Source organism: Microtus pennsylvanicus, chromosome 1, assembly GCF_037038515.1.
Source record: "Microtus pennsylvanicus isolate mMicPen1 chromosome 1, mMicPen1.hap1, whole genome shotgun sequence".
Classification (NCBI taxonomy): Eukaryota; Metazoa; Chordata; class Mammalia; order Rodentia; family Cricetidae; genus Microtus; species Microtus pennsylvanicus.
Window position 1 is genome coordinate 115,736,110 of NC_134579.1, and position 22,670 is coordinate 115,758,779.

At 44.6% G+C, this 22,670-nt stretch overlaps 2 protein-coding genes across 2 annotated transcripts in view; one reads left to right on the forward strand and one right to left on the reverse strand.

The window, feature by feature from the left end:
* Nucleotides 1-22,217, reverse strand: part of Brap (BRCA1 associated protein) — a 32,512-nt gene extending 10,295 nt beyond the window's left edge. Inside the window, exons 1-9 of the mRNA XM_075980358.1 lie at nucleotides 21,952-22,217; nucleotides 20,530-20,691; nucleotides 19,248-19,443; nucleotides 17,238-17,427; nucleotides 9,572-9,685; nucleotides 8,217-8,365; nucleotides 2,647-2,722; nucleotides 1,747-1,885; nucleotides 1,166-1,275 (exon numbers count right to left, since the gene is read on the reverse strand). Coding sequence (XP_075836473.1) covers nucleotides 1,166-1,275; nucleotides 1,747-1,885; nucleotides 2,647-2,722; nucleotides 8,217-8,365; nucleotides 9,572-9,685; nucleotides 17,238-17,427; nucleotides 19,248-19,443; nucleotides 20,530-20,691; nucleotides 21,952-22,033 — 1,218 coding nt within the window. The 5' untranslated portion in view covers nucleotides 22,034-22,217. The remainder of the gene's footprint in view (nucleotides 1-1,165; nucleotides 1,276-1,746; nucleotides 1,886-2,646; nucleotides 2,723-8,216; nucleotides 8,366-9,571; nucleotides 9,686-17,237; nucleotides 17,428-19,247; nucleotides 19,444-20,529; nucleotides 20,692-21,951) is intronic.
* A 50-nt stretch (nucleotides 22,218-22,267) lies between these two features.
* The window catches only part of Acad10 (acyl-CoA dehydrogenase family member 10), a 38,942-nt gene continuing 38,539 nt past the window's right edge, over nucleotides 22,268-22,670 (forward strand). Inside the window, exon 1 of the mRNA XM_075980371.1 lies at nucleotides 22,268-22,488. The gene's annotated coding sequence lies outside the window, so the exon portion shown is untranslated. The remainder of the gene's footprint in view (nucleotides 22,489-22,670) is intronic.

Genomic DNA, 22,670 nt, shown 5'->3' on the forward strand with positions numbered 1-22,670 from the left:
CCCAGCCCACAGCAACTCTTATAAGGAAAACATTTAATTGAGGTGGTGGCTTATAGTTCAGAGGTTTAGTCCATTATCATCACAGCAGAGAACATGGCAGTGTACAGGCAGACATGGTACTGGCTACATGTTAATCAGAAGGCAAGAGGAAGTATACTGTCACTGAGCATGGTTTGAGCATATAGGAGACCTCAAAGCCTGCCTCCACAGTGATGCACTTCCTCCAACAAGGCCATACCTCCTAATGTGCCACTCCCTTTGGGGGTCATTTTCTTTTAAACCGCCACACTGCCTTTTTGTCCTTTTGATATATAGGGTCTCATAATACCCCAGACTGGCCTCAAATGTCTAGGATGGCCTTGAGTTCTTGATCTTCCTACCTCTACCTCTTCAGTGTGTAAGAAGGTACACCATTTCAGCTGACCAAGTTGGAATCATTTTGAGCAGCTGGTAACCAAAACCAATATTAAAGTAGTGCTATCAGCATCACGACATCATAGCAGCCACGTGGAATCGTTGTTATGGGGCCCCATTTTCTTCCTGGAAACTTCAAAGATTACTGAAGGAAAATTTACTGTTTACTTGTGGAAAGCTTAAACATTATTCATATAGACATATATCCAATGAAAGGTATGTGTTTCCAGCTTCTGTGGAGCCACTGACAGGAACATCCTATCTTCTGGCTTTATTGCTGCTATGGAAGATGACCTAAATTGCCTTAATTAATGAACTGGAACTCAAGACAACCAGAAACATCACACTGAAAACAGTAAGGCACGGGGAAGCTTAAGAGTTTCAAAAAGAAACATTTTACAAATTCTCACAGCGGGACTAGAGAGATGGTTCAAAGATTAAGAGCACTGATTACTCTTCCCAGGGTCCTGAATTCAATTCCCAGTACCCACATGGTGTCTCACAACCATCTGTAATGAGATCTGGTGCCCTCTTCTGGCATGGAGGCAGACATGCGGGCAGGACACTGTATACATAATAAATGAATACATCTTTTAAAAAAGGAAAAGAAATTCTTCACAGCAGTGACAGAACTTAAAGAAAAGTTTCCACACAGGGCAGATGACTACATTAAAAGGTCAAAGCACCTTTCTCTGGAGAACGGAAAAAGGCAGCAATAGCAGTTGCTAAGCAACAGCTCACAGTATCTCACCTCTAACTGTAAGGCATCTATCTTCTCTTCCTGGCAGGTGTCACCCTCACACTCGTACTGAACGATCTTTCCGTCTGTCTTGCTTGCAACCAGTCGATGGACATAATTATCTAAGGAAAGAGAGTTGGCCAGAAGTAGCTTCTTAGGAATGAAAAGTTCTCCCCTCTTAACTCTGAAACATTTTTGTTTTTAGAAATATAAACTAAGCCAGGCGGTAGTGGTGCACGCCTTTAATCCCAGCATTCAGGAGGCAGAGGCAGGCGGATCTCTGTGAGTTCGAGACCAGCCTGGTCTACAAGAGCTAGTTCCAGGACAGGCTCCAAAACCACAGAGAAACCCTGTCTCGAAAAAACAAAAAAATATAAACTAAATGATGTATGATTTTTATTTAAAAATCGGTCAAATTATTTCAACTTTAGAGAGTGAGAGAGGGTGAGAACAGACATTTAAATTCTCTGTAACTCTTCATCCCTAAGCGTGGCACCCTCAGAGGTGACCGTGCAATCTGTTTGCCTAGCTGCCAGGAGGATGACACACTGAGGGAGTTCCCACAGCAAAGAATCCGAATCAGATTCCCTTACCTCCAGCATAATCCCAGACCCGATGGTTGGTAAGCTGCATGGCGTACGTGTGCTGAGTTTCCTCAAAGTGCTTGTAAGCATGCCGACTTACATACCGTCCACATCCTATGTGGCCACATATTAAGCAAATCCAGAGGTTCTGCCAAGAGAGGAGATCTGAATTAATGATGGGAAGCAGAGGCATGTGACCTGGCTCACATGGCTTGGAAAGAAGATGACTTGTGAACTGTTTCCACAGACTTCTGAATAAACCCAACCTTCCAGGGTCCTTATTGGTCTACTACTTCCCCTCTGTAGCACCTGCAGAATCCTAAGTACAGATTCACAAGTGATTGATGGGTATCTCAGTCTTTTAAAAGAATAATAGCAGGGCTGGAGAGATGGTTTGGAGGTTAAGAGCACTGGTTGCTCTTCTAGACATCCTGAGTTCAATTCCCCAGCAACCATGTGGTGGCTCACAACCATCTACAATAAGATCTTGTGCCCTCTTCTGGTGTGAAGGACACTGTACACATAGTAAGCAAGTAAATCTTTATTTTATTTTAAAGAATAATATTAAATCAAAGCATGAAGAATTTGTGTACTGGACTGGAGAGATGGATCAGCACTGGCTGTTCTTCTAGAGGACCTGGCTTCAATTCCCAGCACCCATAAGGCAGCTCACAACTGTGTAACTCCAGTTCCAGGGGCTACAACACCCTCACACAACATACAGGCAAAACAGCAATGCACATAAAATAAAAATGAGTAAATTATTTTAAAAAAAAGAGTCTATGTATTCACACATTTGACTATAGACAAAAAGGAATTACCCTCAAGAAGAATTTAAGCTGCACTGGGCAGAAGAAAACCCCAAACCAATAAGGCTGCTCATTATCACTCCTCACCAGCAATACTTACCTCCTGGACACCACACTCAAAACACTTGTTTTCTTCCACTGGCTCTGGTGTTTGACAGTATCGGCAAACAGGACACCTGACCAGGACATGGAAGATAAGGGTGAGATTATATACAGATGTTGAAATCTGGACTATACACCCTGCCCTCTATGCCTTTTCTTTTATTTTCTTTCTTAAAATTTATTTACTTAACTGAGACAGGATCGTTGTGTGATATTTTTGCTTTGAAGAAGAGGGCAGAGCTAGCCACTAGCTGACCAAATTAACCACAGAGGTTTTGGAGGGCTGAAGACAGAGACAGAAAGTAGTAAGGCAGAGCTAGGAGAGGCTCTCAGTTTTTCTGGATGGGTGAATAGAAGAAATAGGTCACTGGTTGGTTCTCTGCCAATTCTCTGACCGCTCAGATTCTTAGCCCAGTATCAGACTCCTGAGTTTTTATTCATAAATAATTAGATAAATGTATCATAGGGTCTCACTACATAGTCTTGGCTGGCCTAGAGCTTGCTATATAGACCAGGTTAATGTTGAACTCATAGAAAGAACAGTTTGCCTCTGATCCCAGGTGCTGAGACTCAATATGTGAGCTACCACACCCAGCCAATTATTATTATTATTTTTTTGAGACAGGGTCTCACTAGCCCTGGCTGACCTTGAACTTGTTATGCAGACCAAGTGGTCTGGAACTTAGAGATCTCTGACTCTGCTTCTTGACTGCTGGGGTTAAATGCATTTGCAACCATACCCTGATCCCAGCCAATTTTTAAAAAGGTTTATTTTTATTTGTATGTGTATGCCCATCGAGGCCAAGAGAGGGCATCAGACCCCTGGAGCTGGGGTTATAAGTGGCTATGAATAGCCCAGTGTGGGCACTGTGAACCTAACCTGAGTCTCCTGCAGGAGCAACCAGTGTACTTAACTGCTGAGCCACTCTTCAGACAAACATGGCACTCCTTACCCCAGGTAGTCCAGTCTAAAGATGACCTTTAACTCCTGATCCTCCTGCCTCCACTTCCCAAATGTTAGTATTACAAGTTTGTGCCACCTTGTTCAACTGGGGTAAACCTTTTCTATTATACTCAAAATGAAGTAATATTCAATACTGGTCATCAATATGTTTTGTTCAATAGGTCAATGTGACAGCTGTAGCTGATTGAATTGCCAGCAAGCTCAAGGCGTAGCAAGCATCCATTCATTCTTTGGCCAGGTCATGAAGAGCAAGGAAAAGGCACAAGCAGGCAGAAGGCCAAGTTCCTACACTAGCATGGAGGACACTTCCTTTAGTATTGAAGACGGGCAGGTGCAGTGCTGCACGCCTGTAGGGCCAGGACTCTGGAGAGAGGCAGAACTGCGTAAGTTCAAGGCTAGCCTCAGCTAGCTTTTAAAGACTTAATTTATGTGCATGTGTGTGCATTCACGCCTGAGCATATTATATGCATCATGAGTATATTATATGCACCATGTGAAACAGTGATGGAGGAGAGCAGAAGATATTGAATTCCCCGGAACTGAATTTACAGCCAGTTGTGAGCTTTTCAACATGGATGCTGGGAACCAAACCTGGGTCCTTGCAAGAGCAGCAAGTGCTCTTAACTGTTCAGCATCTCTCTAGTTTCCTTGTTTGCTTTTCAAATAGGTCTCATATAGCCTAGGCTAGCCTCAAACTTTCTATGTAGCCACGGATGACTTGAACTTGGGTCCTCCAGCCTTCAGTTCTCTAGTATTGGGATGCACCATACATATGGCTTAGGCAGTGCTAGGAATGGAGCCCAGGGTTTCCTGGTTAGGGTTTGCCCAGCTTCTATGCTAGTCAAGGATTGACCAACTGAACTTTATCTCTAGACCTGAGACCTTGTTTTAGTTAAAACAGGTAGACAGGGACTGAGAGTTTAGTGGCAGAACTGTACTTAGCAAGGAGGGAGGGAGAAGGAGAGAAGGGAGAAAGTAAAAGAGACAGAGGGAAGTCAAGAAAAGAGGGAGAAAAAGAGAAAGGGAAAAGGGGAGAGAGAGACACACAAAGAAACTGGGAAGTAGGTCTAGAAATGGCTCCTGGAGGGCTGGAGAGATGGCTTGGCAGTTAAGAACACTGGGTACTCTTCTAGAGGTCTTGAATTCAATTCCCAGCAACCACACAACCATCTATAGTGGGATCTGATGCCCTCTTCTGAGTGGTAGAGCACTCATATCCGTAAGATAAATAAATAATCTTTAAAAAAGAAAAAGAAAAAGAGAGAAATGACTCCTGGGTTAGATGGAGCAGCCGCCACAGGTAGACAGTAGCTTCCTGTGATCCTTCTGCCTGTGTAGTGGTTGTAGCAGACACTGGACAGGAAAACAAACTAATACCAGGCTCTAATTCTGACTAGGCCATGTAGAAGAATCCAGGGGAAATATTCAAAACCAAACTCCTGTAGCACACAATGCATACATTTTGGCATTCTACACCATCTATGAAAACATCAAGTGTATTGAATGACTGAAGCTTCTGTCCAAATCCAGCTGCCCCTGCCTCCCTGGAATTAAAGGTGTGGCCACCATGCTTGGCTTTCACTTTATTGTGTGGGTGGAATCACTCTGTAGCCCAGCTGCCCTGAAAGTCTTATCTTCGAATCTACAACCCAAATTATGGAATTACATGTGTGGCCACTTGACCTGGCTTTTGAATCAACCTACTTATTTGTGTGTGGAGGTCAAAGGACAGTTCTATGGAACTGGTGTTCTCTCTCTCTCCAACATGAAACTCCTGCAGATCAGGCATCAGGTCTTTACCTAGTGATTCATTTGTCCAATTTCTTAGTTTTACCCTTTTCTTTCTTTTCTTTTTCAAGACACCGTGTAACACTGGCTGTCCTAGAACTCAGAGATCCACCCTGCCTCCCGAGTGCTGATGTGCTACCAGTACCTGGCTCATTTTTATTTGTGTGTGTAACATGTATACACACATGCATACAGGTGCTTACAGAGGCCAGAAAAGGGTTTCGTTCCCCTAAAGCTGGAGTTGCAAGTGCTTGTATACTACCCAGTGCACTCCTTGCTAAGCCATCCTCTCTAGCCCTCAAACCTTTAACTGTATCCTCCTGTCTCTACTACCCAACTTGCTGTGATTACAGGCATGTAGGACTACATGTAATTCAGTATCCTTCATCTCAATTATGCAATTGTGTTTGTCTATATACATAACTATATGCATGTGGAGGTCAGAGGACAACTTATATAAGACTGTTTTCTCCTTTCACAATGTGGCTCTCCATGACCAAGTCAGGCTGTCAAGTGTAGAAGCAAGTGCTTTTTCCTGCTGGACCATCTTATTCAGCCCAGGACATCACTTCTTAAATGGCCCTGCTGGGCCAGGACCTACGATGTCCAGTCACAAGATTGCACACTGTTCCTTCATACCTGTTGAGGCTGTGATCTCAGGTATAATCACATGTCCTGGGTGAATTATCACCTGATATACTGTCTTCCAGCAGATACACTGAATTCCAAAGTGCAGTTTTTGAGTGCATGCACGTGTGTGTGCATGTGCACATGCATACGAAGACTTTGAATGTCTTCTATCATTCTCCCCCAGACTTCTTTGAGGTAGGGTCTCTTGATGAACCTGGAAGTTTAGCTAAAATGTTTTTAGCTAGTCTGACAGCCAGTAAGCCCCAGCAATCCCGTCTTCTGCCTCCACTCAGTGCTGGGGTTACATGTGTGTGCAAAACCATGTTCAACTTACCCTGTGGGTACTGGGATCTGAACTCTAGTTTTCATGCCTGCACAGCAAGTCTTTTTAACTGCCCAGTCATCTCTGTTCCCCCTCATTTACTTTTTAAAAATGATTTGTCTGTCTACTCATTAATTTATTGTAGTTCTGGAAATCAAGTCATGGGTCTTGGGCATCCCAAGCAAATGTTCTAACTTACTTTTCCTGAGACAAAGTTTCTCTGTGTAGCTCTGGATGCCCTGGAACTTACTTTGTAGACCAGGTTGGCCTTGAACTTACAGAGATACACCTGTCTCTCTGCTTCTGCCTCCTGAGTGTTGGTTGGGATTAGAGTGTGCTACCACTGCCCAGCAACAAATGTTCTAACTTCAAGCTACACTTCACGACCACAGTGTAGTTTAAAGGAAAGAAAATATTTAGGAAGAAAAAGAAAGGTCCAGGCACCAATTCGCTAACTTTGTTCTCTGTCTGAAGCAAGTACAACTATAACAAAGCTGTTGTGAACTTTAAGGAGGACACATATGTGTGTACTGCACACCTGGTAACTGCTGTGACTACTGGCTGCTTGGCCATCAGCAGCCCAGTGAAGTGACATGTTGGGGTGGGAATGCAGCTCATTTGGTAAAGTGCTTGCAGACATAAAGCGCAGGTCTGACTCTTAACTTCACATAATCCAGGGTGACAGCACACAACTGTATCCTGGTACGTGGATGGTAATGGCACACACCTGTATCCCAGCACCCGGGTGGTAGTGGCACACACCTGTATCCCAGCACCCGGGTGGTAGTGGCACACACCTGTATCCCAGCACCCGGGTGGTACTGGCACACACCTGTATTCCAGCACCCAGGTGGTAGTGGCACACACCTGTATCCCAGCACCCGGGTGGTAGTGGCACACACCTGTATCCCAGCACCCGGGTGGTAGTGGCACACACCTGTATCCCAGCACCTGGGTGGTAGTAGCACACACCTGTATCCCAGCACCTGGGTGGTAGTTGCACATAACCTGTATCGAGGCATGTGGGTGGCAGTTGCGGAAGGATCAGAAGTTCTAAACCATCTTTGGTAACGTGGTGAGTCTAGGCCTAGCTACTCCTTCTGACCCTCCTGCTACCACCATACTGTAACAGGATTGGGTATGAGTTTTCATTTATGGCTCTTGGGAGGAAAGGACCCATGCTGCTTTGGGAAAATGCACAGTGATTTTGGACCAGCACTAAGAAGGACACAGTGATGGGTGTAGTGGTGAAACCTTTAGTACCAGAACTTAAAGACAGAAAAAGGTGGATCTCTGTCAGTTGGAAAAGATGGCTCAAAGGTTAAGAATACTGGCTGCTCTTCCAGAGGACCTGGAATTGATGCCAAGCACTCACAACTATCTGTAACTCAGTTCCACTTCTCTGCTCAATAGGATCCTGCATGCAATGTGAAGCACACACACAGGTGTGTGCACACACAAATAAGGAAAAATAAAAATTTTTAAAAAGGTCTTGGTATTTAAAGAACAACTTTGAACTGGAGAGATGGCCTGATGGATAAGAGTCCTTTCTTGTAGAGGACCTTGGTTCCATTTCCAGCATCCACATGGCAGCTCACAACCACCCACTAACTCCAGTCCCAGGGGATCTGATGCCCTTGGCATCCTTGGGTACCTGCATGTATATACACACAAATAATAAAAAATAAATAAATAAACAAATGACAGTTTCCACAAGAACTGCGAGAGGGCAAGGAGAAACATCAAGGTCTTGTCCCTGATGCAATCCTGGCTTTGCAGAGATGAGGAGTGTCTGCTGATGGCTATTTTGGACTCTGGGAAGAGATCATAAGGCCCCACAAGTGGGGACAGGCCCTGCACTCACGTGGTATCATCCCACCGCTGCAGACACTGGCTGTGGAAGCTGTGGTTGCATAGGGTGGTGAGGATGCCATTCACAGACTCATCCATTCGCTCCAGACAAACAGTGCACTTGGGGAGTTCCGTCAGGTCCATCACAGGGAGGCTGGCGCCCTACAGGAAACATCTGATTAAGGCCCACCCCTCATCCCATCCCTCATCCTATGTCATCTTCTTTAAAGAAGAGACTTCCTATTGGTTTTACTGTTCATTTTGAAGACAGAGTCCCACTCTAGACCAGGCTTACCCAGAACTCTTTTTTTTTAAATATTTATTTATTATGTATACAATATTCTGTCTGTGTGTATGCCTGAAGAGGGCACCAAGCCTCATTACAGAAGGTTGCGAGCCACCATGTGGTTGCTGGGAATTGAACTCAGGACCTCTGGAAGAGCAGGCAATGCTCTTAACCACTGAGCCATCTCTCCAGCCCTAGAACTCTTTTTTTAGAAAAAGACACATGGCTGGGCATGATGGCACACACCTTAAATCCCAGTACTTAGGAGGCAGAGGCAGGTGAATTTCTTTGAGTTCAAGGCTAGCACGGTCTACACAGTGAGTTTCAGGACAGGCAGGAATATATATACTCCTGCCTGTATATATTTTTGTTTATATATATGTATAATATATATAATATATACACACACAAACAAAAAAAGCCCAAAAAATTCCAAACCCAAAATATTAGGAAGGAGATCAGAGTTAATATTTTGAACGAAAATGCTTCTTTCTGCTATAACAGTGTCCCACTATTCTGGGATAATCTCAACAATGCAGATTCTTCTACTAAACTTTGAGTTGGGGACAAGGTTTTGTTACATGTCCTTGGCTGGCTTCCAATTCACCAGTCCCTTGCCTCTGTTTCCTAAGTGCTGAGACAACATGCATGTGCCATCACACCTATTTCCTACATTTTAAAAATGAGCTATAACTCTCCATTTTGTTTTTTGGAGCAGGGCCTTGCAATATAGCACGTTAGCTTTGAACTTGCCATACTACCTGTGAACTCATGCGCCCCTGCCCCCACCTCAGTCCGAGTGCTAGGATTCTCCATTTTAAATCCTGCAGCTTTAGAAATGCCACACCAAATGTGTTAGCGTGTACCAAGCACTACCATCTAATTTGTCAACATTCCCTCAGCCCAAAAGACCCACCACAGCTGTCATCTGGTCCCTCCATATTCTGTTTTTCTCCCCAACCCGTCTCTCCTCTCAATCTCCACAGAAAGGCCTTTCTGGATGTTTCTTCAAACATCTTAATATTCAATCTTATACTAACTGGCAACATTTCTCCTCAGACCCAAGAAGTCTTCATACTTACATCCTCAGATTTCAGCACTTCAGCCCTTTCCACATAGACCAGCTGACAAACGTCATCTTCAATGGAGTTGAACTGGCGGCCATTGCATGCCATGTAGAAGCTATCTGCGTCAGCCTGTGCACACCGACGGGGAGAGGCAAAAATAAAAGCTGGTTACAGCCGGGTGGTAGTGATGCACACCTTTAATCCTACACTTGGGGTAGGCAGAGGCAGGTGGATCTCTGTGAGATCAAGGCCAGCCTGGTCTACAAGAGTGAGTTCCTGGATAGGCTCCAAGCTACAGAAAAACCCTGTCTTGAAAAACAATAAGCAAATAATAAATAAACAGTTAGGGCCAGTTACAGAAGATACTCTCTCCACTCATACATGCTCCTACGTTTACAGTCAGAAAAGAAGGCAAAGCTACAAGAGGCATGTGCTGGAGCCATCGAGTCTACAGAGCTCTGCATCTCTGCCTCTGCATTGCTAATATTAAACCGGCCAAAGACAACACATTTCTGGGCACTTTCCCTATGAGTCAACATTTTTGTGGCAGCTGAGAAAAGAGACTTCTTAAAATTGGAATTAAATCATAACTGATGACAGTCACAGAAAAATTCTTAAAAAAAAAAAAAAGACAAAACAGCACCACCTGCTCTTCCAAAGGTCCTGAGTTCAATTCTCAGCAACCACATGGTGGTTCATAACCATTTGAATTGAGATCTGGTGCCCTCTTCTGGCCTGCAGGCAAAGCACTGAGAATACTGTATACATAATAAATAAACAAATCTTAAAAAAAAACAAACAACCAAACAGCCAGGTGGTGGTGGTGCACACCTTTGATCCCAGCACATGAGGCAGGGGCAGGTGGATCTCTGTGAGTTCGAGGCCAGCCTGGTCTACAGAGTGAGTTACTGGACGGCTAGGGCTATATAGAGAAACCCTGTCTCGAAAAACTAAAAAGTCCAAGACTAACCAGCCTTTAACATACTGAGCTGTGTTCTCTTGTGATGGAGTAAGGTAAAGGCAAACCAAACCCAACTCAGGTGTGATAGTAAGCAACAAGACAACTTCACTGATTTTTGGTTTTCTTTTGTTTGTTTTTTCAAGACCGGCTTTTTGTCTTTCCTCCAGCCCCACATTTTGGATTTTTGGTTATTTATCCTTTCTTCATATAAGTCAGTGAGCTGAGCCCTGAAAAAGGATGGTCAATTATGATGTTGTTTTTATGCATTTCAAGTTCAGTTGTGTAATGCGGGCTATGGGACAACTCTCTTTCACACTAAGAGACCTCACCTGGAGACTTTTCCTGAAAACACTTGGATGAGGAAGTGGATCTCATTGACTGAGGTACTTCCTAAAGGGGCAGCCAGGCTAGGAGGAGGCTTAGCTCAACTTCTTTTTTTTTTTTTAATATTTATTTATTTATTATGTATACAATATTCTGTCTGTGTATGTATCTGCAGGCCAGAAGAGGGCACCAGACATCATTACAGATGGTTGTGAGCCACCATGTGGTTGCTGGGAATTGAACTCAGGACCTTTGGAAGAGCAGGCAATGCTCTTAACCGCTGAGCCATCTCTCTAGCCCTTAGCTCAACTTCTATAGTACAAGGCACTAACTAGCTGTGGATCATGAGCTCTGTAAGTCTCACCAAATGACAGGACTTCTCACAGAGGGTCGAGCATAAGACTAAAGCCAATGCACACGATACACATTATTTTTGAGGACATTATTCATCTATATCAAAGAAATATACTTCGAGGCCAGCAAGATAACTCAGCAGGTGAGAGTGGCCAACATCAAGCCTGACAATGAGTTCAATCCCTGCAACCCATATGGTAGAGCAACTCCTGCAAGCTATAATCTTACCCGCACATGCATACTGTAGCATGATTTCAAGCATGTGTACATGCTTACACACACACCAAGGCAACTAAAACTATAAGGAGATATACAGAAGCTAAAGAGATGGCTCTGCAGTTAAGAGCATATATTGCTCTGCTGGAGGACCTGGGTTCATTCTCCAGCACTATTTCCAGATGGCCCACAACCAGCTGTAACTCTGCCTCCAGGAAATTCAATACTCTCTTCTGGTCTTTGTAGGTACTGCATACACATGGCAAACAAAAAAATTAAACCTAGTCTACAAAGTAAACTCCAGGACACCCAGAGATATTACACAGAGAAAACCTGTCTTGAAAAACCAAAACAATAATAATAAAAAATGTACTTTTGGTTTGTTGCTATATGAAAGACATCACTACTGTACCCCTGGTCTAGTCTTAAACTCAAGACCATGTAACCTTACCCTCTTGAGTTTGGAGATGGCAAGTGTGCACTACCACACCAAGAAAAACAGGCTTTGCTGTTATTTTATGGGTATTCAGCCTACGCTGGCATCAAATTCCTGGTCATTTTGCCTCTGCTATGATGAGGTTACGAGCACGTACTACCATGTACCATCATGCCCAGCCAAAATGTACCTCTTTCTGAAATGATACTGTCAACACCTGAAATCTCCAATGTGAACACATTGGCATCCTCTTTACAATGTAGGTACTAAAAATGCAGGCTGGAGACCCTTTATTAAACTAAACAGAATAAAAAACTCTACACTGTTAAAATGCCGCATGGGACTAGGTAAAATGCTAGCGCAGGGAAAGCTGAGGAAGTTGGACAGACTCTGAAGGCAGCTGGACAGTGGCAGTACACCCCTTTAATCCAGCACTCAGGAGGCAAAGGCAGGCAGATCTCTGAGTTTGAAGCCAATCTAGTCTAACAGAGTGAGTTCCAAGACAGCCAAGACTATACAAAGAAAACCTGTCTTGAAAAACTAAAAAAAAAAATCTGAGAAGCCCAGCGGTGGTGGCGCACGCCTTTAATCCTGGCACTCTGGGACTAGGAGGCAGGCGGATCTCTGTGAGTTTGAGGTCAGTCTGGTCTACAGAGTGAGTTCCAGGACAGTCAGAGACACACAGAGAAATGCTGTCTCAAAACAAACAAACAAACAAACAAAGGTTCTGAGGGCAGCTTTGAGTGGTGGCACACACAACTGGTAGATTTCTGCTAGTTCAAAGGCAGACTGGAGTCCCAGGAGAGTTAAGACAGAGTTTTGAAACCCTGTCTCAAAAAGACAAACAATAGAAAAAAAAGATTCTGAGGGCAGGAACTAGAGACATGGATTAGGGGCAAAGAGCACTTGCTCTTTGAGACGAGATCAGGCAGGTTCAGGGTGGTATGGCTGTACACCACTTGCTCTTTCAAATTTCCAAATTTGATTCCCTAGCACCAAGTGGTGGTTCAACCATCCTTACTCCAGTTCCTGGGAGCTGATGCCCTCTTCTGAGCTCCAAGGACACACATGATGCATGTCATACATGCAGGCAAAACATTCATACAAAGAAAATTAAATAAATCTGAATTTTTTTTCCAAGTTTGAGGAAGTTTTCCAAGTTTCATGATACTGGGAGACCTTATCTCAGAACAAGACAAAAGGTTAGAATTATATACAACCAAACATAAGAATTCCAACTTCTACTTTTTAGCTTTTTTTTTTTTAACTATGAAATGAACTCAGGAAAAGGTTAATCCATTATGATCAGGGCTTCCTTGCTAAACAGTCATCAGCTGCAGGGCAGAGAGTGTTGTTTTTATTTATTTATTTATTTTTTAAAGTTTATTTATTTATTAAAGATTTCTGCCTCCTCCCCACCACCGCCTCCCATTTCCTCCCCTCCCCCGATCAAGTCCCCCTCCCTCGTCAGCCCAAAGAGTGTTTTTTGACTTTTTAAAAGGACCAGAGTGCTAGGCAGTTCTGACTGAGCACACGAGAGAGAAAGCATTGCCACACCGCGCAACAGTCACCTGTCCCACCCATTTCTGCTTCCATGCCCTGATGATTTACAAATTCCTTCATGAAAGACTGAACTTCCTAAAGGTCACACTACTGATTTCTAAATTTTCACGAACCTCCAATGAGAGCTAAGACAACAAGGGCCAGCGAGATGATGTAGAGGGTAAAAGCACTTGCTACCAAGTCTCAAGTTTGATTTTGATCCCTGAGACCCACATAGTAGGAGAAAACTGACTGCCAACACACACACACACACACACACACACACACACACACACACACACACACACACAGAGTAAATAGTTAGGGAAAACAGAAATTACAAACTATTCAGAAGATTTTTCGTTCTCATGAAAAAAGAGGGGAGCAAGAACACAGACAGGTGCCTGCGTATGTACTCCAGCTGTGTCTTCACTCGACACTTCTGATCTAACTCTGGGAAGTGACTAGCTGGATCTTATTTGCACCTGTTCTGTGGGCCCCTTCAGTACAGAGTTCTAAGTATAAGAGCACACAGTTGTTAATTTGACTTTACAAATACCCCACCACCAGGGTTATTAAAAATGTGTTTGGAAGGCTAGAGAGATGGCTCAGTCAGTGGTTAACAGCACTGGCTGCTCTTCAGAGGAAGCAGGTTTGGTTCAACAACACATTACATTGTTCACAACCATTTTTAACTCATTTCAGGGGAATGTGATGCCCTCTTCTGGCCTCCACAGACACTGCACATAAGTGGGGCACAGACGTATTTATAGGCAAAATACCCATATTTGAGGCACTCTGGAGATAGTGGGTCAGTGGCTCCCTAAGCTGTTACACTTGGTAGCATGTGTAGTACTAAGAACAGTGATAACATCACGGGTCCCTGTACTGACAGCTTTGTTCTCACGGTTCTGCATTCTAGGCAGGCAGTGTCTTCGTTGGTATCCCCTAGAGGCATGAAAATCCTATATTTTGTTTAAAAGGTGAGGAAATTGGTTGCAGAGAGGCTGGTAATTAGAGTGATATCACTAGCTATCAATAACCAAGATGGATGAGGCCACTTTCAATCCCTGGGAGTAGGACACGTGTGTGGGTAAGGGGACAGTTACTGCTTGCAAGTCAGGAATAGCAGCAATACTTTACAGTGTCTACAACTATGATTACCAGATACTACAAAGGAAAAGGCACAGAACTAAATTAGGAAATGTCCTAAGCCTAAATTTGACATTTAAGTTCATGCTTATAAAACCCAGGTCAGGAGGCTGAGGCCAGGTGTGTGTCTGAAAGTTCAAGGCTAGCCTAGGCTAAACAGTGATTTTCAGGAGACCTTGTCTCAAAATAAAGGAGTATTTTTTTTTAAAAAAAATCATATATGGGGCCCAGTGTGGTAGTATACATCTTTAAGCCCAACACTTTGGGGGCAGAGGCAGGTAGATCTCTGTGAGTTTGAGGTCATTCTGGTATACATAGTTAATTCCAATCCAGTCTGGACAACTCTGCCTTTAAAATTACAAAAAACAAGCCGGGTGGTGGTGGCACCTTTAATCCCAGTACTTGGGAGACAGAGGCAGGCAGATCTCTGTGAGTTCAAGGACAGCCTGGTCTACAAGAACTAGTTCCAGGACAGGCACCAAAGCTACAGAGAAACTCTGTCTCAAAAAACAAACAAAATAAAACAAAACAAAACAAATTAGCCCAGTAATGGTGGCAAACACCTTTAATCCCAGGACTCAGGAGACAGAGGTAGGCAGATCTATCTCTGTGAGTTTAAGGACAGTATGGTCTACAGAGTGGGTTCCGGATAGCCAAAGCTACACAGTGAAACTCTTGTCTCGAAAAACCAAAAACAAACAAACAAACAAAAAACAACCTCCCTGTAAAAAAAAAAAAACAGAACCATATACATACACACACATATGTATATATATATGGTTATATACATATACACACACACATATATATACACGTATATACGTACATATTATATGTAGGCCAGGGAGATGGCTCAGCAGGTAAAGGCATCAGATGCCAAGCCTCACAATCCCGGGAACCCACATGGTAGAGGAAAACCAACTCATGCAAGTTGTCCTCTGATCTCCACATGTGTCCAAACATGCAAAGACATACTCATAAAAAATAAATAAAATGTAATTTGTGAAGATTGTATATAGGGGCCAGTGAGATGGCACAGTGGGTAAAGGCGCTTGCCTCCAAGCCTAACAACCTGAATTCTATTCCTGTAATCTCACTCTGGATTCTCGAACAAGGAAGCCTGTGTCATGAACTCCCTTTTACTCACAAACCTCAATGACCCATCAGAGTGGCACGCACACATTTGTAAACTCGCAGGATGGGATAGTTTATCTGGAGGAAACCTTTGACCATGGAGCGAAGAGAAGTTAATTTTCCACAGACAGACTTGGTCAAACTTCAGTGGACAAATATTACAGGATATAAAAACACAACAAAGCTGGGACAGCTCCTTAGGAACTCATCCACAGACACACATACTCTTACAAACCAGCATGCTTATGGCAGTCCATGAAGGGAAGATGTGATAAACCTTCCTAGTTCAAACTGCACAGGTGCTTTCAGATCTGGGGACATCACTGTTCTTTCACTGGTTTGCCTCTCTGTACTGTCGACCACTCAACACTACAACTGGGAAGTGGAGAGATGGCTCAGTAGTAAAGAGATACTGCTTTGGCAGAGGACCAGGGTTTAGTTTCCAGCACCCATGTCAGGAGGTCTGTAACTCCAGCTCCAGGGGATATGACACACTCTTCTGGCTTCCACGGTCACTGCACTCACACACATAGGCACATAATAAAAAATTAAAAAGAAGCTGGGTGGTCGCGGCGTATGCCTTTAATCCTAGCACTCGGGAGGCAGAGGCAGGTGGATCTCTGTGAGTTCGAGGCCAGCCTGGTCTACAAGAGCTAGTTTCAGGATAGGCTCCAAAGCTACAGAGAAATCCTGTCTTGAAAAAAAAAAAAGCTAATTAAAAATTTTTTTTTTAAAAATCTTAAATGATTTTATTTTCTAAAACGTATAAAGATCATCTTGCGAACCGAATGAAAATGGGACAATGACAAATAGAACAATGACACCGACTACAGACATGTGTGGGCTTCCATGTCATCAAGGACTAATAACCACAGGATAAGCAAACACAATGCTGATGTGTAGAAACCATGAGTCAGGTGTGGGGCAAGTCTGTCATCAAGTGACACAGAAGACTGAGGCACGAGATCTCAAGCCTATCTGAGCTACAGAGTGAGTACAAGGGCAGCCTGGGCAACTTAGTAAGATCCTGTCTCAAAACATAGAAAAGGAAAAAAGAGCTGGAGATATATTCAGGGGCAGAGCATCTACCTAGCATGTGTGAGGTGATGGGACAAATCAAAGGGCCACAAAAGTTAACAATAAATAATTTTTTTATTTTTAAAAATAATGGCACTGCAGAATAGAGGAACAATGGATAATGCCTCTAACTACTATCAGAAGATCCTAGCTTCAACGCATGGCTGGTTGGTCATCTTAGGTTTTGTTGTTGGGTATGGCTCACCTTTAGCCCCAACACTGGGAAGCAAAGGCAAACAGATCTCTGTGAGTTCCAAGCCAGCCTGGTCTTCAAAGCAAGTACCAGCCAGTCAGGGCTGGACATTAAGACCCTATGAAACTAAAGCACCACTGTAACTGCGTTTCTAGTAGTTATGGGGCCACAACCAGTTGCCCACTCCCTAAAGGAAACATAACCATATTCGAGGCCTGAAACACACACAGCTGGCATCACAGTAACAACAGCATGTCTGCAACAGAGCGACATCTAGCATCTTAACTTTTACCTGTGCACTGAACTTGATCAGCACCATATACTGATTCGGAGTAGAATCTCTGATGATTTTCATCTGTTCAATCACATCATTGAAGGGGGCGACAAACTTCATAAGGTCGTGACTGGTCATGGTGGCAGGGACAGTGAGAACACACAGCATGGCGCTACGCCGCACATCTTCCTTTAAGGAGGTCATCTTACTAAGAGGATGATAACGAGATTGTTTTGAAGAATTTGGAGAACACTAACCAAACAACTCTGTCCAAGAAAATATGAAAAAATAAAACAGCTAATATTTCACCATCAACCTAAACAACCTGTGAGTTTGCTGAATCTTTCCGTATGTCTGCAGTGTACTTTAAGGCAAGCTCTACGTTCCATATTACCTTCCATCAGAGTTTTTCGATCTTTTTAAAAAATATTTTATTAAATCCTTGAGAATTCCACACAATGTATTTTGAGTATATTCATCCCACCAAGCTCTTCTCCAGAATTTTCCTCTTTTCCTTCTGGTTTTTAAAGACAGGGTTTCTCTGTGTACAGCTCTGGCTGTTCTAGAACTCATTTGTAGACCAGGTGAGCTTTGAACTCACAGAGATCTGCCTGCCTCTGCCACCACACCCAGCCCTCTTCAGAATTTTCAATCATGACTTAAAGGGTCTTTATTCTATACTAGCCAGACTCAGTGTTTTATTTTCTTTTCAAAAAAGGTTTACTTTTACGCATATGAGTGTTTGCCTATAGATATGTCTGTGCACCACCTGTAGGCCTGGTGCCCAGAAAAGGCATGGGATTCCCTTTAACTAGTGTTAAAGATGGCTGTGAGTTACCTTATGGGTGCTGGGAACTGAACCCAGGTCTCTGCAAAAGCAGCAAGTGTTCTAAACCTCTGAGCCATCTCTCCAGCACAGTGTTTTATTCTTTTAACATATTAATTTTTGAATAGTAATATACTGTCAAATAACTGTGAAGCACAGTGCTACTGTGAATTTCTCTTAAGAGAGCTCTAGGGGAAGAAAGACCTGTAAAGCTACATGAGAATTCTAAATGCAAGGATGTGACTGAAGATTACAAAAAGTGCTGCCAAGCTAAACTTTTGGGAGGGAGGAAAGGGAACCTTCAACAATGCAATTGAAAACTGCTGGGTTCCAAACTGGCTATCTGGTGACTGGCTGTTTTCCCAGGAGGGATCTGGGAAACAAGTTCAGGCAAGGACAGTCACTGAGACATAACCAAACCAATTATCCTAGCCAGGCAGCCTAAGGCCCAAGTATTTATCTATTCAAGTGCTTCCTTTCCTTGGGCTTCCAGAAGCAAGCTTAAAAAAACAAAAACAAAAGCAAAACAAAAAGAAACAAAAAAAAAAAAAGGAGAGGAAAAGGTGTAAAAAGTCAAGTCTAGTAACACACACATTTACAGGCTGATCTCTATGAAGTTCTAAGCCAGTCACGGCTACACAGTGAGACCTTGTCTCACAAACAAAATAAAGATAAAAACAACAACAACAAAAACTCTCAAAAACAAAATAAAAACCAAAGTCATAGAAGAGGTATTTCAATGAAAATCAGTTAGCTGGCTTCTTAGCTAAGGTACAGTTGCGTAAGGACAAGGACGTGTGGTGCTTTACCTCATTTGATTTTCAACTCCCCAATCAATACCCATGCCTAACAGCTAACAGAATATTTCCAAACATTTCTTGTTGTTTTTGTTTTTTCCGAGACAGGATCTCTCTGTATAACAGCCCTGACTTTCCTGGAACTCAATTTTAGACCAGGTTGACCTCAAACTCACAGAGATCCCCCTGCCTCTGCCTGAGTGCTGGGATTAAAGGTGTGTGCCACGAGGCGCAGCTCCACAGCATTCTTTAAGTGCACCTACATTATTTACTTTTAAGTATGGAAAGTTTTGGCCCAATCTACACTGTCGAACAAGCATTTCAGAACTCTAATACACAGTCCTAAAGGTAGGCGGTTGCACAGACTTCTTTCCCTACTCAAAGCATAATCAGAGCTTGTCTTACTTCGTCTTATACAGGTGCATGATGCCATGGACTATCTCAACGGAAGGGTTGCCGCTGAAGAAGGAAATCTGGTCTGGGAGCTGCTTGGACGGGGAGTCTGGGGCTGTGTTCACCGACTCGTTTTGCTTTCTGCTTCTCTGTGCAGACAGGGAGGCTGTTGAAGACTTCTTTTCTTCCATTGTGTCTCTCAACTCATCTTACAAAAGCAAAGTTAGCAGATAACAAACAGCTGAAAATAAGCTTCAGGAGCCTAATAAAGTCAGAATTTCAAGCTGGAAAATGAACTGTGATGGAGACACTATACTGTATTGCATTAAGCACACTGGAGGCTGAAGCAAGAGGACTGTAGATCTGGGCTGTCATAGAAATCTTGTCATAACACACAAACCATACTGACAGAAATGCTGAGCTCGGGAACATCTCAACTTTAAAGCTTTCCCTGCCTAAAAACATTTCCTCACATCCTTGTAAAAATGTTAGCACCCTAAAAAAACCCCAGGAAGGGCCCATCCCATATCCAGCAGTAACCCAACACAGTACTAGGGCACCTCACAATTCAGCAAACCCGAACAAAACAGGCAACATTTACCACCTGCTCCTCATTGAGACCAAAATCAGAGCACTCTGAAAACCAAACCTTCCGGTTCTGACCACACCTACGCTGGAGATGCAGAACTGCAGCTGAGAGCTGCAGGGAAGTGAGGGCTTGGCAAGCTGACCCAGATGCACTGCTCCCAGGGAGCACTCCCCACCACAGTTAAGAATCCACTTCATTACACTCCACAATTTGTTTTCTTTACTATTCCTCTGAAACAGGCTCTTCTTATGTTAGCTGTTTGTAAGCTCCAGGGTTTAAATAACCATTTTGCCTCTGCCCTGAGTGGCTGACTAAAGGCATGTAACTCGGCACCCAATCTTAGTACTATTTGGGGGGGGGGGATTTAAAAACAAAATGAAACATGGCTTCACAAAATCACACAGAGCACAGAAGTGATAAAAAATAAAAGCATGCTGGAGGAAGTTGGTAGAGCATTTGCCTACATGCGCAAGGCCTTGGGTCTGAGCCACAGCACCAGATAAACTAGATATAGTGGTATGTACACACAATCCCCCAACATTCAAAGGATGAAGAATTAGAAGTTCAAGGTCATTCTCAGCTTCACACACCGTAGAAGGTCAGTGTGGGCTAAATAAGATCTTCTGTTGAAAATAAAATATGACACCAGCGGTGAGCCTCATGGGCTCACAATACAAAAGCAAGGCCAGGTTCCTGAGGGCATACCTGGGCTGGCCTTCATGGTCTCGATAATCACATCAGTCATTTCCCGCCGGCCAAGGTGCTGGTGGATGATTGCTGCTTTCTCCCCTGGTGACTTCCCTTCTAGACAGGCGGCAGCTGAAGCCAGTGTCTTCTTTTTGATCTCCTCATCGGACATCTCCCCAGCTGAAGAACACATGAATGATTAATACCTGATGACAGAACAAATTCCCCTCCCTTCTCGGCACTCCAATCAATAGGGTTCCTCCTTGTTTGCTGCGCTTCCCCAAATGGGTGAGACTGAGTTTGCAGTATGTGCCTCTGTCCCTTCAGGACCCCTACAGCACACCCCCACCTCACCCCTGGTAACCATCAGTGGTGTCTATCACTGTTCTACTGAAATCATGTCCTTAAACCCACAGGAATAAGGGCCTTCCAGAACGATCCTCGATTATACCCAGATGAACTACCATGAGTAGCACCCAGTAAAGTGAGAGCCTATGTTGTGGCCAAAATGCAAGTCTCATGAATAAACGGCATTTCAGAGACCCTGAGGCAGGACTGAAATACCCTTACCATCAGCTCTGAGGCGAGGTGGACCCCAGGCTTGTCCAGACCAGATCATCCCACACAACCCAGCATGCCATAGAAATGCTCACTGTCTTTGTTGCATAAATGACTCCATGATTGGCCCATGAGGATACCTGTAAGTGACTAGTTGACTTCCAGAACTAGGGGTCACTTTGAGCCCTTGAAAAATGTTTGTAATCTCGAAATAAATCATACTGGTTTGAGTAACAAAATGCACAACACGGTAAGACCACATTCTTCCACTGTAGTTCCAAATGCTGGACTCACGGAGTGTCCAGCGATGCCACTTCCCTTGAAAAAGCGGCATCCCCCCTCTTCAAGCTAAAGACGTGTTGTTTCCCCTTTCCATCAGTTTATCACATTTATTCCGTGCGCCACAGATTAGAGACCACATCTGATTCTCCGCACCATGAAGCTCTGACACATACCAAGCAATCACCCTCCCACACACACCTTTTTTTCTGTTTGTTGGGACAGGCTTTCCTGGAACTCAGACTGGCTTGTGTTTCACCTGTCCTCCTGCCTCCACCTCGGGAGCCTCTAATCTCCTGAACCAATGTCACCAGGTAATGTTTTGACGACAAAGCTAAATGGCCCACTAAGGAAGTCTGCGGCGGCTGGGGAAGACGTCAGATTCTCGGGCCCAGCTGGGTTCGAATCCCTGTTTCCACCCACTCATACCTAACTTTAGGCAGATCATTTCCCCACCGGCCTGTTTGCCAGTTTGGAAAAGGCGCAGAGCATCCCCCAGGCCGCGCGTCCCGCAGCGAAAGCGTCGAGGGGGACGCCGAACAGAGGCATCTGGCAGCCCCTAGGCGGCCGACCTGCCAGCCCTGCGCGAGGCCGCGGACTCACCGGCGGCGCTGAAGCCGAAGTCGGCGGGGACCGGCGAGTGACCCGCGAGCTCCAGTCGGATGACCACCAGTGACACACTCATAGGGCAGGCGCTGGTCGGCGTGGGCCCCGGCGGGATGAGGGGAGGCTGCGGGCCGAGCCCAGAGGCCGAGAGGCCCGCGGTCGGCAGCGCCGCCACCGCCTCAGAGCCGCGGCCGCCGCCTCGGCAGCGGTAGCCTTCTCGCGCAGCCGGCCGAGCCACAACAACCTCCACTTCCGCCTCCCGGCCGCCGTCTCTGACCCGCGGGGTCGCGCACGCGCCTGCGCCAGCAGGAAGGAGGCGCGGTCCTCCGGCGCGCGTGCGCTCTCCGTCGCACACGCTCAACCTTGGCTGAGCTACTCCGAGGTTGTCTCGGGAGAGTGCTTGGACTGTGCAGAGCGTTGCGGCCTCTTTTGCGTTCGACCCCTCGCTCCTATCGTTCCGCCCACTCTCCGGCCAGGTTCTTCCAGGCTTTTTGGTTTCCTGGGTCTTCGACCTCAGGTCTTAACTTTATGCAGGTATGGCGACGGGCTGGTTAGGAGCGCAGGGGCTTCACAGATGACCCCTGAGAGTCTGACACTGCGGGCTCTGTGGGATAGTTTTGCAGATGTGGAAAACAGTCCCTACCGGGACTACCTTCAACACTTGTGCCATCTGAGCTAGTCGATGCATAGCACCACACGGTCGTGTAAAATGAAAC